The 19,508-nt window shown below is 40.4% G+C and overlaps 1 protein-coding gene and 1 long non-coding RNA gene across 2 annotated transcripts in view; one reads left to right on the plus strand and one right to left on the minus strand.

Annotated features, from left to right (window-relative positions):
- The window catches only part of LOC143738286 (uncharacterized), a 16,044-nt gene extending 15,896 nt beyond the window's left edge, over positions 1-148 (minus strand). Inside the window, exon 1 of the long non-coding RNA XR_013203873.1 lies at positions 1-148. This exon is cut by the window's left edge and continues 251 nt beyond it. This is a non-coding gene — a long non-coding RNA (uncharacterized LOC143738286).
- Positions 149-1,788: 1,640 nt separating this feature from the next.
- On the plus strand, positions 1,789-5,308 carry otx5 (orthodenticle homolog 5). Its single transcript, XM_077230379.1, has 3 exons — positions 1,789-2,184; positions 3,437-3,588; positions 4,535-5,308. Exons 1-3 carry the CDS (start codon positions 2,088-2,090, stop codon positions 5,165-5,167), a joined length of 882 nt encoding a protein of 293 aa, XP_077086494.1. The 5' UTR covers positions 1,789-2,087; the 3' UTR covers positions 5,168-5,308.
- Positions 5,309-19,508: the final 14,200 nt, after the last annotated feature.

Consider the following 19,508-nt stretch of genomic DNA (forward strand, 5'->3'; position numbering starts at 1 on the left):
TCAATTAACAAGCGCAGAATCCGCTTTACACGCGCTCATTTACATCCTCACAATCATATGACAATACTGGGAGATTCACGAGCCTCAAACTCCCGCCAAATCACACACAATTCTGGAAAACTGTGTCTACTATATAATAATGCCATAGCCTGAATTACAGCAGACAAACGAAAGACAAAAGATAAATAGTCTACAGGTTTAAAGAAAGGTTTAAAACGAAACGAGCGGACGGATTTCAATTATAATTATTTTTCTTTCTTAGTTTTGGCAGAGGAAGTAAAACACCATCAAATAGCTTAATCATTTTATTAATAAAAAAATATTACATCAGAAAAATGTATAGGCTAATTCCTATTAGGCAATAGTTTAACCTAGGCCATTAATATTTGTAATTAACAAGTGGAAAACGTGCTTTATTAAGGAATGTACTTTATGAACTCAAGTCTAAAGAAAATATAAAATAACAAAATATACAGATGATGAATTTAAATGAACATTCATTAGGCTATAATACAAAAAACAGCAGAGAGAGAGAGAGAGAGAGAGAGAGAGAGAGAGAGAGAGAGAGAGAGAGAGAGAGAGAGAGAGAGAGAGAGATGATGGTGGATATTTGTGGGATTTGTGGAACACTGGGTCCTTTTGTTTCTTTAATCCCGTTTGGACGCGCGCGCGATCGCGACACACACACACACACACACACACACACACACACACACACACACACACACACACACACACACACACACACACACACACACACACACACACACACACACACACACTCCAATTATTTCAGTATTTTGCAGCGATGTGAAATAATGAAATGTGTTTTTGTACGGCTGTGACGTGTAATCTGTTCTTTGAAACTGAGCCATGAACGCGCATAACAGTTACTTTATATCGATCAGACCTTCATCACATCTCTGATCATTAAACTGGACCGGAGATTCATTTCTTCTTATCACAGAATTTCTGATGTGTCAAATAAATCTTAAAGTCAGACAGGCCCGTTCTTCATCTCTGTGAATGTTTTAGATATTTCTATAGGACACATCTTTGAACTGAATAAATTCTTTAAATAGCGAATACCAAACGAGTTTATTAACAATAATAACATTAATAGAACGTTCGTTCAAAGTTATCTGAAAACGTCATTCATGGAACATTTTTTTTCAGTTGGATGTTTTTTTTTTGGAAGTATTTTCAGAACATTCAGAGAACATTCAAAAGTAACATTCCTATAATGTTTGAAGAAACGAAATGGAATGTTCGCTTTACGTTCGAATAACCAATAAAACCGACAGTAGCCTACATGTGAAGTCTTTAATGCTGTTCTCAAAACATGAGCACAAAAACAGCGTTTTTATTTAATAAATATTTTAGTTTGGATGTTGATAAAATGGAATGTTCCTTTAACGTTCGCGTTCGGTTTTTAAAAACTGGATCTTTTGAACGTCCAGATAATAACTTAACGGGAATATTTGCAAAACTATAGGCTATATTTTGTTGTGATTTGTTGCGTTGTAATTCAAGCGAGTGTTAGTTTAGATAAATAAATAGAGGAGTAATATAATATGAGCAACAAACACTAACAACACAGTAACTTACATACTTTATTCAAATACATGATACTTGTAATAATGATCTTGTATTGTGTTTTCCCCTCATAAACGCAATATATAACTTCTTGAATCTGAAAGAAGAGAGAGAGAGAGAGAGAGAGAGAGGTGGGGTGGGGGTGGAGGGAGGGGTTTGTTCAGGTCTTGTTCTTCTCTAATTAGCCGCCTCCTCCTCCTCTTCCTCACTTCAACACTATCAGACGGAGACGGAGACACGCGCACCGAGCGACCGAGCGCACCGAACACCCGCACACCCGCACCGGACACCGGCTACACCGACCACTGATCCCCGCTGGAGCTCACAGAGAGCATCTCACATCAAAACAGAACAAAATAACCTGAAACTGACAGACAGGCAGCCTGCGTAAAAATAAAGATCCATTTCAGCAGAAACAGACAGAGGAGAGAGAGGGAGAGAGAGAGAGAGCAAGTGAGACAGGAGGAGAGAGAGAGACAGAGTTTATAGTCATGATGTCCTACATGAAACAGCCTCATTACTCCGTCAACGGCTTGACTCTGTCCGGAACCGGGATGGATCTCCTGCACTCCGCCGTCGGATACCCCAGTAAGTGCTTATTTAACTGTGCTTGCTTTTTTGGATTTATGCATTTTCCATGTCATAATGCGAATTTATAGACCAGATGTGACATTTAATGCGCGTAAAAATAATATTTAAACTGCGCGTAAAAATTATATTTAAACTGCGCATAAAATTATATTTTAATGCGCGTAAAAAATATATTTAAACTGCGCGTAAAAGTGCTGATCTGCTTATCCAATATATTCATATTATTTTAATTGTTTAAGAGGCGATCTGAAACTGAGAAAATTGCTAACAACTCTCATAATTATTTATGGATATACATGCGCTTAGAAGCGTGCTGAAAACGTCATTATATTATTACATTTTTAATCAATGAGTTAGCCTACTTATAAACATGATTTACACTCCGTTTTGCTTCTCAGAATGATAAAACATACTTTGCGTTTATTAAAGATAGGCTATCATGACTAAATAGAGTTACTGCAATCGAAAATATATAAAGTTACGGTAATTTCTATTATCACTGTAAAGCTGCTTTGAAACAGTCCATACTGTTAAAAGCGCTTTATGAATGAAGGTGACAAAAAGTTTATAGATTAGGCCTTTATAACGAACTTAATTTTGAATTTGCCTTTTATATAGTTTTTTTCGAATTAATTTGTTAAAAATCGATTATTAAGTCAAATCAACGAATATCCCTTCAAATGAGCTGTTAAAATATGAAAATGAGAGCGATTAACTAAAATGACACGCATGTGAAAATTCACATCGACCGTTTCAATTGATTTTTTTTATTATAAATACGATAATTATGATATAAATGGTATAAATATAAGATGTCTTGATTTATTTAGTAAAAGTCTGATAATCGTTGAGCCAAATGCGAAATAATTATCATTGTAAACACGGATAAAAATAATAATTAATGCTGCTAATTGAGATAATTAATGCGAATTTCCCGTTTAAACAATTGCAGGGAAAACTTTATTAATCCACAGAGTCAGATATATCATATTATTTCAAGAAATTAAAAAAATAACGCGTCGGTTAATTAATTATCAGGTTTATAGACTAACTAAAAACATACCATTTATAGAAACTACATACATTCTTTTACCAGTGTAATAAAAAAATACGATTACCATTATATTTATGAACATATTGTGGATAGATAGATAGATAGATGGATAGATAGATGGATAGATGGATAGATGGATAGATGCACATTGAAGACAAGATGTTGAAGTGTTGGTGTTTATGTGTGTGTTTTTAGACACGCCACGCAAACAGAGGCGCGAGAGAACCACGTTCACGCGCGCGCAGCTCGACATCCTCGAGGCGTTGTTCGCCAAGACGCGTTACCCGGATATATTCATGAGGGAAGAGGTCGCGCTCAAGATCAACCTGCCCGAGTCCAGAGTCCAGGTGAGGCCAGGACACACACACACGCACGCACGCACGCACGCACGCACACACACACACACACACACACACACACACACACACGCACACACACACACACACACACACTCTATACAATAAGGTCACATTAGTTAACATTAGTTAATGCATTAATTAACATTTGCCAACAATAAACAAAAATGTGTATATTAATCTTTATTTACATTAGTTTATAAAAATACAGCAGTTGATTGTTAGTTCATGTCAGCTCAGTCCCATTAAATAATATTAACAGATATTTTTTTAATTTAATACTGTTTTATTAAATGTTGAAATTAATATTAACTAAAATAAATAGTTGCTTTAAAAGTGTTGTGCATTGTCACGATTCTCTCTCTCTCACACACACACACACACACACACACACACACACACACACACACACACACACACACACACACACACACACACACACACACACACACACACACACACACACACACACAAATTATGTAAACAAACTTTTCTGTGATGTGATCATCGTAATTAATCAATTTGATGTGTGTGTGTGTATATATACTTGTGTGTATACTGTATACACACAAACACACATGAAATGTATATAATAATGTATATATTAGTGCAGTCAAATTGATTAATCACGCTTAATCGATTAACAGATTATTTTCTTTGTTTTTGATTTGAAATCTGATATATATAATAGTTCTGTCAAATCGATTGGCCGCGAGTAATCGATTAATCATGATTAGTTGATTAATCACAGTTAATCAATTTTTCCTGTTTGTTGTTTATTTGAATTTCTGATATATTTAAGAAATATAAATAAACAACAAACAAAAATAAATTAAATTAAAACAACTCAAACCAGCAAAGACATCAGCATGTTTCATGCGTCAGAGAGGCCTCCCAGGCGTCCTGTAGCGTAACCCGACTGTGTGTTTTCCTGCAGGTGTGGTTTAAGAACCGGCGCGCCAAGTGCCGTCAACAGCAGCAGCAACAGACCAGCGGCCAAACCAAACCCAGACCCCCGAAGAAGAAGTCCTCGCCCGCCCGCGAGCCCAGCGTCAGCGAGGTCAACGCCGGCACCAACTACAGCCCTCCTCCCCCCCCTCCTCCCCCCGGGACCTCCATCACCCCGAGCTCCACCAGCGCCACCGTGTCCATCTGGAGCCCGGCGTCCATCTCTCCGCTGCCGGACCCGCTGTCGGTGTCCGGGACGTGCCTTCAGCGCTCCGGCGGGTACCCCATGACTTACACACAGGCCCCGGCGTACGGCCAAGGCTACGCCACCTCCTCGTCCTACTTCACCGGGCTGGACTGCAGCTCGTACCTGTCTCCCATGCACCCGCAGCTGTCGGCCACCGGGGGCGCTCTCAGCCCCATCACCGGCTCCATGAGCGGCGCTCTCAGCCAATCACCCGCCTCGCTGTCGTCCCAGGGCTACAGCGCCGCGTCACTGGGCTTCGGAGCCGTCGACTGTCTAGACTACAAAGACCAAACGGCGTCCTGGAAACTGAACTTCAGCGCCGCGGACTGTCTGGACTACAAGGACCAAAACTCCTGGAAGTTCCAGGTCCTGTAGGGCGTTTAGAAGGGAAAGTCAGTGCACTCTTCAAATGTAAAGGTTACAAATGGCGTATGCCGTAAATTAACCCTTCTTATTGTGCATTTTGCGCAGTGGAAATGTTAAAGGGTTCTTCATGGAAGCGTCGTTAATTTTTTTTAAGAATCAGGGTGATCACGTCAAACCCATATTCTGAAGCGTTCGTGCACAAATGAAGCAAGAGTTCTGGAAAGAAGTGAAAACTGACTGGAGATGTTTCTAAAGGACGATAACCAGAACTTTTACTGTCCGTCTTGAGTGTTTTGAATGAAGTCTAGCTGGTAGATGATAGATAATCGAGCAGGTTCTTAAACTGCAAAGATCAAGTATTTAGCGCGTTCAGTAAAGCAGTGACTTACACCTCGATCTGACAATCATCATCATCATCATCTGTACTGCAAAGGCTCTGTCTTGATGTTTTAGGAGGTGTATCATTATCATTAGACTAGATGATGTTTCATCCTTCAGAATCCCCAGAAACATATTCTCATGTGTTTCTGAATAAGCTGCTTTTGATACTGAAGAACGAAGATGAAAGTGCTTTTGTGTCAGATAGGTGACAGAGCCCAAGATGATACATTTGTGTTTTATATGTTTCTTTAATTGATATTATAATTTAGATCACAACACCTGTTGTTTGAGACGTCACACACTCTTTCTTTTCAATGTCAAACTTTACTTGAATGAAATCATGTGTTGAGTTACATGGAATTAAACTCTCTGACTCTTAACGTTTAGATTCTGCCAACAATCAGTGTTTGTTTTATTCGTCAATCTCAGGGGTTTTCAGGTTTTATAGGCTCCAACGCTCTTAATGTTTGTTTGTACAAAATCATAATTTTTTTCAAATCCACATTTTTTTTCTGTTTTTGTTTGTAATGTCTTGCTTTTTCATTGTGTTTGCTTATAGAGTCTTGTAGTTTTGAGACTTTCAATGAGTTATAAATAAACATTTCTTTCCATAAATACAGGACAAGTCGATGACGTTGGTTTTTTAAATTAAGTGTTTTTGTTTGGAAAACAAAATAAGATCTTTTCAATACAGTAAAAAAGGGTGTCAAAAATTTGTTAAATATCAAAAGAAAAAAGAAATTAGTAAATGAATGAATGAAAGAATGAATGGATGTTTGAATGAATAAATACATAATTTATTGAATAAACAAACTAACAAACATGCATACATAAAAAATTAACAAACAAATACATACTTGGATTAAAAACAAACAAATGAATCAATAAATACAGAAAGAAAAAAGGAAATAAACAAATAAATGCACAAGCATACAAACAAAAAATAAGTAAATACTTGCATACATACATGTTTTATTTGTCAAATATTTTTTTTAAATTATCAATAAAAAACTAGCTATTTAGATGGCTAAATATTTTAATCCTAAAAGAAGCTCTATTTTCTTTATGCATGATTTGATTTGGATTTTTTAAATTTGTGATTATATGAGCTGGATATGTTTTTTTCATTAGATTTGCCGAATGAGAATGTCTCCTGTACGTATACTCTCTTTCTCTCTCTCTCACACACACACACACACACACACACACACACACACACACACACACACACACACACACACACACACACACACACACACACACACACACACACACACACACACACACACACACACACACAAACACACACACACACTGATTAAACCATCATGTGTTTGTCGATCATGTGTTATGAGAAATGCAGATGCAGAAAGAAACAAGTTGAGATGGAAAGAAGAGTCACGGAAGTGTGTGTGTGTATGCGTGAGAGAGAATGTGTGTGTGTGTGTGTGTATAATCCGGATGCAGCATATGGCATGTTCAGTGCAGACGGGTTCAGAGACTCTCAGGACTTAAAATATGATTCATTTCTTTCCCTCTAATCCACAGACAAATCAGAGCCGGAGTTCCTTCAATTTGCCTTTAATCGATTCCTAATCCAACCCCCCCCCCCCCCCACTCTCTCTCTCTCTCTCTCACACACACACACACACACACACACACACGCACACACGAAAAGTGTGTGAAAACTGGGGCAGAATGACTGTAAATTAAAAACAAATATGTACACTTTTAAAAATAAGGGTTCCAAAAGTTTGTGTTTAATAGTGTGTGTGTGTGTGTGTGTCTGTGTGTGTGTCTGTGTGTGTTTTAATCAGGAACTGATTAAACTGAAGAATATTTTATATTTTTATGTGTATTTTCTTTAAATCCTTCATATTCATAAACAGATATAAACACACATAATACCTGCAGTCTGATTTGAAGAAATTATCATGAGTGTCACCTTCATCATCATCATCATCATCATCATCATCACCATCATCACCATCATCATCATCATCATCATCACCATCATCACCATCATCATCATCATCATCACCATCATCATCATCACCATCATCATCACCATCATCATCATCATCATCAGCCGTGTCTCACCTGTAAAACACAGGCTAATTGAAGTGACTGTCATCATAAAGACTCTCACAACGTCAGGCTTCAACACTTTAAATCCCATGACATGATCATCAAATATCTCCATCAGTCTTTTGATAATAATTTTACACGAAGCTTCATCTGCGAATTGTACTTTAATAAAATAAACAAATACAAAATGAAAGTAAAGAAAGCAGCCCCTCACGGACGACTGCTGTCAAATAACAAAACACAACATAAATCCCGGCCTTTCCTCTCTCGCTCTTCACTGTCGCCGCTCCTCCTTTATGCTTTTCTTTTATGCTCCTATTATTATTTCATACATCAGCTTCATCTCTGACTCTCTTTCTGTCTACAGTATCTGTCTGTCTGTCTATAGTATCTGTCTGTCTCTCTGTCTACAGTATCTGTCTGTCTATAGTATCTGTCTGTCTCTCTGTCTACAGTATCTGTCTGTCTATAGTATCTGTCTGTCTCTCTGTCTACAGTATCTGTCTGTCTATAGTATCTGTCTGTCTCTCTGTCTACAGTATCTGTCTGTCTATAGTATCTGTCTGTCTCTCTGTCTAAAGTTACTGTCTCTGTCTACAGTAATTATCTCTCTGTCCACAGTAACTGTCTGTCTGTCTATAGTATATGTCTGTCTCTCTGTCTACAGTATCTGTATTTCTGTCTACAGTATCTGTCTGTCTGTCTGTCTGTCTACAGTATCTATCTCTCTTTCCACAGTATCTATCTGTCTGTCTACAATATCTGTCTGTCTGTCTGTCTACAGTAACTGTCTCTCTGTCTACAGTATCTGACTGTCTACAGTAACTGTCTGTCTGTCTACAGTATCTATCTGTCTGTCTACAGTAACTGTCTCTCTGTCTACAGTATCTGTCTGTCTGTCTACAGTAACTGTCTGTCTGTCTACAGTATCTATCTGTCTGTCTACAGTATCTGTCTGTCTACAGTATCTATCTGACTGTCTACACTAACTGTCTGTCTGTCTACAGTATCTATCTGACTGTCTGTCTACAGTAACTGTCTCTTTGTCTACAGTATCTATCTGTCTGTCTACAGTAACTGTCTCTCTGTCTACAGTATCTGTCTGTCTGTCTGTCTACAGTAACTGTCTGTCTGTCTACAGTATCTATCTGTCCGTTTACAGTTTCTGTCTGTCTACAGTGTCTATCTGACTGTCTACAGTAACTGTCTGTCTGTCTACGGTATCTATCTAACTGTCTGTCTACAGTAACTGTCTCTCTGTCTAAAGTATCTATCTGACTGTCTACAGTAACTGTCTGTCTGTCTACAGTATCTATCTGCCTGTCTACAATATCTGTCTGTCTGTCTGTCTACAGTAACTGTCTTTCTGTCCACAGTAACTGTCTCTCTTTCTACAGTATCTGTCTGTCTATCTATCTACAATATCTGTCTGTCAACGGTATCTGTTTGTGTGTCTGTCTGTCTGTTTACAGTATATGCCTGTCTATAGTATCTGTCTGTATGTCTACGGTATCTGTCTCTCTGTCTACAGTAACTGTCTGTCTTTCTACAATAACTGTCTGACTGTCTACAGTAACTGTCTCTCTGTCTACAGTAACTGTCCGACTGTCTACAGTAACTGTCTCTCTTTCTACAGCATCTGTCTCTCTGTCTACAGTAACTGTCTGTCCGTCTACAGTAACTGTCTCTCTGTCTACAGTAAATGTCTCTCTGTCTACAGCAGTGGTCTCAAACTCAATTCCTGGAGGGCCAGAGCTCTGCACAGTTTTGCTCCAACCCTAATCAAACACACCTGATCCAGCTAATCAAGGTCTTCAGGATTGCTAGAAACTTCCTTGCAGGTGTGAGTTTGAGCTGGTTGGAGCTAAACTGTGCAGATCTGTGGCCCTCCAGGAATTGAGTTTGAGACCACTGGTCAACAGTAACTGTCTGTCTGTCTACAGCAACTGTCTCTCTGTCTACAGTATCCGTCTGTCTGTCTACAGTAACTGTCTTACTGTCTACAGTAACTGTCTCTCTGTCTACAGTAACTGTCTGACTGTCTACAGTAACTGTCTGACTGTCTACAGTAACTGTGTCTCTTTCTACAGCATCTGTCTCTCTGTCTACAGTAACTGTCTCTCTGTCTACAGCATCTGTCTTTCTGTCTACAGTAACTGTCTCTCTGTCTACAGTAACTGTCTGACTGTCTACAGTAACTGTCTCTCTGTCTACAGTAACTGTCTCTCTGTCTACAGTAACTGTCTCTCTCTCTAAATTAACTGTCTCTCTGTCTACAGTAACTGTCTGACTGTCTACAGTAACTGTCTGACTGTCTACAGTAACTGTCTCTCTTTCTAGAGCATCTGTCTCTCTGTCTACAGTAACTGTCTCTCTGTCTACAGCATCTGTCTCTCTGTCTACAGTAACTGTCTCTCTGTCTACAGTAACTGTCTGACTGTCTACAGTAACTGTCTCTCTGTCTACAGCATCTGTCTCTCTGTCTACAGTAACTGTCTCTCTGTCTACAGTAACTGTCTCTCTGTCTACAGTAACTGTCTCTCTGTCTACAGTAACTGTATGACTGTCTACAGTAACTGTCTCTCTTTTTTATGTCAAGATGGCGCCGCAGATGGCTGCCTCGGTGTGGAGCTCTCCAGCTATTGTGTTGTTTTTGTTCGTTTGTCCTGTGTTTAGTCATTATTTTCCTATCAGTTTCACCAAAGACGAACTACTGGACATTAGGAAACACACACCAGAAAACTTCTATACAGTTTTTGATTATTCAGACGTTTTGCTGGACATTCTCGTCGGAGGGGCAGCGGTGTAGTTCAAACGCGCGGTCAGACGCAAACGCGGGAAGCGAGCCGGCGCGCTGGTTAAACTCCGCGAGCGCGGCCTGCGCACTGCACTCCCCAGCATTCATCTTGCGAACTTCCGATCCCTTCCTAACAAAATGGACGAACTACTTCTCCTCACAAGGATTAACAAGGATTTTTCTAACTCTGCTGCTCTGTGCTTCACTGAAACCTGGCTGAGTGAAGCCATACCGGACAACGCAATACATCTGCCGGGCTTCAATCTGTTCAGAGCGGATCGCATCGCGGAGCTAACGGGGAAAACGAGAGGTGGTGGATTGTGTTTCTACATTAACGAAAATTGGTGTTAAGATATAACAACACTGAACAAGATATGCTCTCCTAACTTAGAGACCCATTTCATTAATTGCAAACCTTTCTACTCGCCACGGGAGATTTCCTCTTTCATTCTCGTGAATGTTTACATCCCTCCAGACGCGTGCGTGAGCGCGGCGCTACAACAGCTGGCTGAAGAAATTTCTGAAACGGAACAAAGGCACCCGGACTCTCTTTTAATAATTATTGGGGATTTTAACAAAGCAAATCTTTCACGTGAACTACCAAAATACAGACAGCACGTTACATGTCCCACCAGAGACAGTAATATACTACAGTAAGATACTGGACCACTGTTACACCACAATAAGGAATGCGTATCACTCCGTCTCATGGGCAGCTTTAGGGCTCTCTGATCACTGTTTGGTTCATCTCATACCGACCTACAGGCAGAAACTGAAATCAGCTAAACCCGTGTTAAGGACTGTTAAAAGATGGACTAATCAAGCAGAGCAGGATCTACAGGCCTGCTTTGATTGCACTGATTGGACTGTTTTTGAAGCTGCTACCACCGATCTGAATGAGCTCACAGATACTGTAACATCATATATAAGTTTCTGTGAGGATACATGCATTCCTACCAGGACATTCTTATCATTTACTAATGATAAACCATGGTTTACTGGGAAACTCAAACACCTTCGTCATGCCAAAGAGGATGCCTACAGAAGTGGGGATAAAATCTTGTATAACCAGGCCAGAAACAGACTGACAAAGGAGATCAGAGTTGCTAAAAGGAACTACTCTGAAAAACTGAAAAAACAGTTTTCATCCAACGACCCATCATCAGTCTGGAATGGCCTGAGGAACATCACCAACTACAAGTCACCATCCCCCCGATCTGTGGACAATCAACACCTGGCTGACGATTTAAATTCATTTTACTGCAGGTTTGAAAAGCCCTCATTCACACCACACACCGGGTCTGACCTGCACTTCACACATTCGCCATCACCTTCTGCACTCCCATTACCCCCCCCTCCTGCCATCCAACCTGAGCTTAAGGTCTGTGTGGAGGACGTGAGCAGAGTCTTCAAAAAACAGAAGACTAGGAAAGCCTCAGGCCCAGACGGCATCTCATCTGCTTGTTTAAAAGCCTGTGCTGACCAACTGGCCCCGGTCTTCACACAGATCTTCAATAGATCATTGGAGCAGTGTGAAGTTCCCTGCTGCTTCAAACGCTCCACTATCATTCCTGTCCCCAAAAAAACCAAAATCACTGGACTTAATGACTACAGACCTGTCGCTCTCACGTCTGTGGTCATGAAGTCGTTTGAAAGACTGGTGCTGGCCCACCTGAAGGACATCACTGGACCCCTGCTGGATCCCTTTCAGTTTGCTTACAGAGCAAACAGGTCTGTGGATGATGCAGTCAACATGGGACTGCATTATATCCTGCAACATCTTGACAGACCTGGGACTTATGCAAGGATCCTCTTTGTGGACTTCAGTTCGGCCTTCAATACCATCATGCCTGATCTTCTCACAGCCAAACTGACCCAGCTCTCCATACCATCCTCGATCTGTCAGTGGATCTCCAGCTTCCTGACGGACCGGCAGCAGCGAGTGAGACTGGGGAAACACACATCCAGGACTCTCACCACCAGCACTGGCGCTCCCCAAGGGTGCGTTCTCTCCCCACTGCTCTTCTCCCTGTACACTAATGACTGCACTTCTAAAGACCCCTCTGTCAAGCTCCTGAAATTTGCCGACGACACCACTGTCATCGGTCTCATCCGGAACGGTGACGAGTCTGCTTACAGACTGGAGGTTGAACAGCTGGCTGTCTGGTGCAGTTATAACAACCTTGAGCTGAACATGCTCAAAACAGTGGAGATGATCGTGGACTTCAGGAGGAACAGCCCAGCACTCCCCCCACTCACCATCATGAACAGCACTGTGGAAGCAGTGGAGTCATTCAGGTTCCTGGGCACTTCCATCTCTCAGGACCTGAAGTGGGACAATCACATTGACTCCATTGTAAAAAAAAGCCCAGCAGAGACTGTACTTCCTTCGCCAGCTGAGGAAGTTCAACTTGCCACAGGAGCTGCTGATTCAGTTCTACTCAGCCGTCATTGAGTCTGTCTTATGCACATCCATCACTGTCTGGTTTGGTTCAGCTACCAAATCAGACATCAGGAGACTACAACGGACAGTCCGGACTGCGGAGAGGATTATTGGTGCCCTCCTACCATCCCTCCAGGACCTGTACTCTTCCAGAGTGAGGAAGAGAGCAGGTAAAATCATCACAGACTCCACTCACCCTGGACACCTCCTGTTTGAACTGTTACCGTCAAGAAGGCGACTCAGATCACTGGCCACTAGAACATCTAGGCACAGCAACAGTTTCTTCCCACAGGCCATTTCCCTCTTGAACAGTTAACACTCCTCCCAAGGCATATGCCTTTAAGTGCAATACTCCCACTGTTTAGTGCAATATCCTACAACTCAGGTGATACTTATATGTAGATTTATTTATTTATAATATTCAAAACACTGTAAATATGTTCATAATCTGTAAACCTGGAAATGTCTATTCTGACTAAACCCAACTGTGATAGTTTTATTCTCATATATTTATATTTTTATTCTTTATTCTTATAATTTGTATCATTATGTTTCATGTTTCTTGTTGTATTTCTATATGTCCACTGGAAGCCTCGGCACCAAAACAAATTCCTTGTGTGTGCAAGCTCACTTGGCAATAAAGCTCTTTCTGATTCTGATTCTACAGCATCTGTCTCTCTGTCTACAGTAACTGTCTCTCTGTCTACAGTAACTGTCTGTCTGTCTACAGTAACTGTCTGTCCGTCTACAGTAACTGTCTCTCTGTCTACAGTAACTGTCTCTCTGTCTACAGTATCTATCTGACTGTCTACAGTAACTGTCTGTCTGTCTACAGTATCTATCTGTCTGTCTACAGTAACTGTCTCTGTCAACAGTAACTGTCTGTCAGTCTGTCTACTGTAACTGTCTGTCTACAATAACTGTCTGTCTACAGTAACTGTCTCTCTGTCTACAGTATCTGTCGGTCTGTCTCCGTGTTAGTTTGCAGTTTGTTATTTTTACTGATCTAATTTAGAAAATGTTTCAATCCTCTTAGTCCAGCGCTGTGAATTAGTCTGGATTACTGTCTCACACTTCACTCTTTCTCAGTCTCTTTCTCTCTCACATTGCCTTTTCTTCAGTGTCAGAGGAACTTTGTTACCTGATCTCCATCTCTCGTGAAGACCTTCTGTGAGACGGTTCAGTGCAGATTAAACCGGTTCAGACATTCATCATTCCTGCCGATGACCAGCAATATTCATTAAAGCTCAGTTTTACATTAAACCATTAGATTACATTAGACTTTTTATGTGACATTATATTCAAGACTATATCAAAATTCACAGCAAAAGGTGTAGTTACAGTAAAATGACAAGGCCTGGACTATTTTATTTTATGTTTTCGGCACTGTGGGGAATCTGCGGTGTCATCGAGCATGGTGAGCAGAGTCCGTCGTCATGGACGCACGAGGCGGTGTGCTGGAGGGAGTTTCCAGGGGGTTGCGGTCGAGCTCTCTATCGGTCGCCTGGGTGCTGGAAGGGCGGCTGCCATCCGTGAGGGAGCGGAGGAGTTTGCCTGAGGCCAGAGCCTGCTGTCATCCGCCATGATGGGAAGGAGCAAGGAACGGGGGACTCCTGCCGTCTGCATGTATCCGGAGGAGCCGTCGCTGTCCACCAGGCGGTGGAGGAATGTCGAGCCTTCCACCGAGGGCCAGCGCCACCACCAGACACCTCGGAGAAGATCGTTCAGCTGGTGGAGGACCAGATGGCAGTGCGTTGTGGGAACCGGACCAAGGGCCGTTTGAGAGCGGCGCATGGCCGATGGCGTGATTGCTGATCAGCGACACCTGCGCGATGCATCTCGTATCTCTCACGGAGGAGAGGAAGCATAAAAGGAGGAGCAATGATCGTGAAGATCGAGAGAGGACAAGGCCTGGACTATTTTATGTTTTGTTTTATTATGTGGCAGTTTTTATAATCTGGCAGTCGACCGTGAGGGACTGCCGTCTCTACTTTCATTTTTGTATGTTTCTTTATTTGATTAAAATCTTTGGAATGTTCGCCGGTTCCTGCCTCCTTCTTCCCATAACAACGAACCTTGTTACAATTTGACAGTACTCATATGACTGTAAATATGCACTTTGACTCACATACAGTCTGAATCAATTCTCTTCTCTTATTTTCTGGAATCAAACCATCTCTGAAATCCAAACAAACATCAGTGGAGAAGCTCTCCTGCTTTTCTCTGCTATACTGCATGTTTTATGAAACAATTCTACACAATTTCCCCTATAATTCTACACATCAGGCTCAAATCGTTAATGAAACATGTGAAGTATCAGCGTTACATAATGAGTGTTTATGGAATCATGTCTGAACAAAGTTCACATCTAAAACTAAATTTATTTTCAAAACAGTAATGGATATGCATTTCATCAGGCAATTATAAACCAATGAATTATATACAATAATAATAATGTCAATATATTATTAAGGTATAATAATGTCACAGCAATACTCAGCTGGAGATCAGAGAGATCAATTTGGACAATTTCACTTTTTAGCCAAAAGAACAGAAATGAAGCTGAAGACACTGTTTACATTATCTTTATTAAATTCTTCTAATGTGTATATAATTTTCAGTGGTTCATTTTCACAATATAAAACACATGGTTATGATGTGTTTTGAATTGATTTGTGTCACTATTTAGCAAAGAAATCTGTGTTTAATCCTTTAGCAAAGATGAACATCATAAAACAATCCCTGAATATAAAAGTAATGTTAAATCACTGAGGACCTTTATCCTGAAGCTGGAAAAACTCTTTCCAAACAAGCAGGCCATTAAGACACAACAAAGCGCATGTGAACACAAACTAAATCACTAAATCTGTTTGAGTGAGTGCATATGTTCAATGTGTCTCACTCGTTCTCTTTTTCCTCTTTCCTTTCTCCTCCTGTTTTTGAGCACTAACAGCTCCTAATCTCTCCATTCTCTCTCGGTCTAATCCAGGCCTGACCTCAATCCAGTGATGTAATGCGTCATGTGACACGGACGGGTGACGGTTTCCACCAATCAGAGCGCTCGCAGCAAGACTACGTGAGGAGACACAACCTTCTTACGGGGACGCTGGACACTGAAAACATGAATCATAGAGAATGGAAAATATGTTTTTACATGCATGTGTTTGGGTTACTCTATGATTGTTATAATCGACTTCAAACATAAACAACAGGAACTAGTTCACCACTGGATTGACCAATCAGAAAACAGCAGTGGAGTATAAATAGTGTTTACAGCTATATATAAATATAAAAAAACTAATGAAAATGACAAAAGCTCTTACCAAAATTACTAAAACAAACTCAAAAGACAATTAATATTAAGTAATATTATTGATTTGACTACACTGACACTATCATGATGAGACCAAAACTTGAATTGAATTGATCTGAATAATGACACTGTTGTCTGTTTAGAGCATCTATACAGCAGAGTTTGTCTCATATTTAATAATGTTTGCATCAGTGACCATTTTATTATCTGTATTGTATAGAAACAAATCTGACTTAAACTGCTTCAACATATTAACAAATACTATATATAACAGTATATAAATTGTTCTAAAATAACACTGGTACAGTACATAAGCCACTGTGTGTTTTATTTTATTCAATGTCCTACACTGAAATGCAAACGACTGTTCGGCTGTTCTTATTGAAGTGTATCTTACTCTAGACTCCTCCTCCATCTGTCTGTAGTGCAGCACGACCTGTGACACACATGAAGCTTACACACACACACACACACACACACACACACACACACACACACACACACACACACACACACACACACACACACACACACACACACACACACACACACACACACACACACACACACACACACACACACACACACACACACACACACACCAGTCTTCCACAGTCATATATTCAGTGTAAATGTGTGTGTGTTTGTGTGTGTGTTCACCTTCTCCAAGGTCTGTGTGGTTTGTCCATCTGTGTCATACTGGGGGATTTAAGTCCAATCCGTCTGTCTGCATCTGCAAAGTGCTGACAGACACAAGGCAGATTAACAGAGAGACAGACGAGACGATCTAACCTGATGCTGGAGGTGTTTAAAAGACCACAGAGACACATCTGCACATCGTTTGTCCACTGTCCTCTTACAACAAACGACTGAAGTTGGTCATCATAAAATCAAAATAGAATATTCCAGTGTTTATTTTAAATGATGATCTGTGATCGTTTTAAAATCATGTTCCTGGTAATCTTGAATCAGAATAACTTCCCTTTATCTCTTCTCTTCTCTGACGAGGGTGGGCAACCTGTCACTCACACCAATAGCAAACCACAACCATCCAATCAATTCTCCACACATAAAATCAAGCCCCGGCCTACATTTGTTATTGTTTGAGAAGTTTCACTCAGACATCGATCACAATAGGTCACAATAGGGAAGAAAAAAGCTCACTTTAAAGAGTTCAAAGTCCCACTGATGTGCCTTGAAACTCACAGCGTTATTTAGTGTGTTAATGTTAATGGGCAAGGCCATCTAATCTTTCAATGAACAGCCAGTGTATATAAGCAGCCGCTTAGCTCTCTCCAGTGTCAGCTGTTTCAGCATCCGGTAGTGCCGTACTGAACAATGTCCAACATCCCGAAATTCCAGCTTTTTCCTTCAGACGATGAATTGTCCATTCTTCTAGAGACACAGTCACATCTCGTTAGATTGGATCTTACAGATCCAAACATGGGTACTCGTTCTAAGTTCTCCATTCACAAAATCCAGTGCTCAATCAAACTACGCTCTAGAGGATCACTCTCTCCTCCACCCTCAAGATGGGCATTTTAAACTATACTTTGTCCATCTTTTTCACAGACTTCATCTCTTCATTCTACCGCTGCTAATCCACCGATTCCACCCATTTCAAAATGGTACCTACCTCAAGTCCTCTCCAACTCTTGAGTCAATTTCTACCTCAGATCATCAAAAGCTCAACTCTTCAATCTCTTCATTTGTTCTAACAAATCCAGCATTCCAACAAACAATTCAAAATCTCAGAAAAGCTAGGCCTCAGTCCTCATCCACTTCTGTTTCTCTCTTGTTGTTAACACTTGTTCTCCAGGTCCAATCCACTTGCCAGCTCATCCTCTCACCACAGCAGTCCATCTTCCAGCTCCTCCCAACGAAGTTGGCATGGAACCCCCTCCAGTCGCAGCCCACCTCCGTTCCCTAATTCAATCAGGGGCAGATATTGATCTTTCTTCTCTGCTCACTTCAGTTCCTATTACAGTTTTTTACAGTCGCTAGGACACATTTCTCAATACTTAGGTCACTTTTTCAAAACTCTTCACACAGTTCTCCAAACAAACTTTCAGCTCGGCACAGAAGTTTATTTCACTTTCAAAATGCACTGAAACTACCATATCACTTCATAAATGTCTCAAATCAACATATTCTTACATCACACTAGCAAAGGTTGACAGACAACAAACACACTTTGTCACCCACAAAACAATGACCTAAAAAACACTAACAACAGGTAGCATTATACAATGTTTTCTTCTGTAAAACAAGCACACCTCTCTACTGTTTAGAATTCACTGCAATATATTTTACTGGAATGAATCAGACATGATGCAGTATGCTTCAATATATTTAATGTCTTTTTTTTTTTTTTTTTTGCACAGACTAATTACAAAATACAAGAATTTGTACACACACCATTCACCGATACAGATACAATAGGAATCAGCTGTGGTTGGTCCAATTGTCCAATTGTTTTTTATAGCATTTCATTTTTAGATTCGAAATATATTTCATTACAATATTACTGTAGAAATGTAGCAAATTGCTGTCATATTCAGTTTTGTATTATGTTATTGTTTTGAACATAAGTTCAAAAGTTTTGAAAACAGTATGTGAGCATGTGCAAATTGGCCTGTAAGTACACAGAGTTTTGGTGGTTGTTGTGTCGAAGTGAAAAACAATTAATGTAATTTGAAAGATGTAGTCATTCAATGCATTGTGTGCCAAAGCAATGATAAATGATCCACAGTTTAGCCCACATATACTTCTGTTGTGCTCACTGTGTGAAGAGTTTTGAAAAAGTGACCTAAGTATTGAGAAATTTGTCCTAGCGACTGTAAAAAGCTGTAATGAATCCCACTGCTCTTTTGACGGTGGCCCGTTAACCATCAATCTAACAAATTCCATACCTCCTTCAAAACGAGTTTTCACACTCGCAGAATTCTGGATAGCTTTTGGTAGATACACAGAAGTAATTTGCACTTTATTTCCTGCCAGACGGTAATTAGGTAAATGACTACCATGTAGCTTTTAAACTATCAAAAATACACGGAGGCAGGATTGCAGTGTGAGAACAACAACAGTTGTGTTTTTTTATTAAACTTATTCGTCAGAAAACGCGCATCTATCAACCCCCCAAACTCTCATGAACTCCTTCTTAAAGGGGATGTGTACATATGCATACATGTTGGTGATGTGTGAATTATGTCAGTGGATCAGTGATGTCTTAGCTTGTATCTGCCCCTACACAGGTGCCCCCAGAATTTACCAACACCAGCAACAGCAGCTTACTTGGAGCTCAAACTTGTCTCCCTGAACGTGTGAA

The sequence above is a fragment of the Siphateles boraxobius genome, unplaced genomic scaffold (genome assembly GCF_051911475.1).
Source record: "Siphateles boraxobius isolate OS27281-9 unplaced genomic scaffold, OSU_SipBor_1 143, whole genome shotgun sequence".
NCBI lineage: Eukaryota > Metazoa > Chordata > Actinopteri > Cypriniformes > Leuciscidae > Siphateles > Siphateles boraxobius.

What these genes read in the sequence shown, in the direction of transcription:
- otx5 (XM_077230379.1), top strand. Translation starts at nt 2,088, where the DNA reads ATGATGTCCTACATGAAACAGCCTCATTACTCCGTCAACGGCTTGACT. An exon ending in CTCCGCCGTCGGATACCCCA is followed by an intron (nt 2,185 to 3,436) that starts GTAAGTGCTTAT and finishes GTGTGTTTTTAG; the next exon opens with ACACGCCACGCAAACAGAGG. An exon ending in TGCCCGAGTCCAGAGTCCAG is followed by an intron (nt 3,589 to 4,534) that starts GTGAGGCCAGGA and finishes GTTTTCCTGCAG; the next exon opens with GTGTGGTTTAAGAACCGGCG.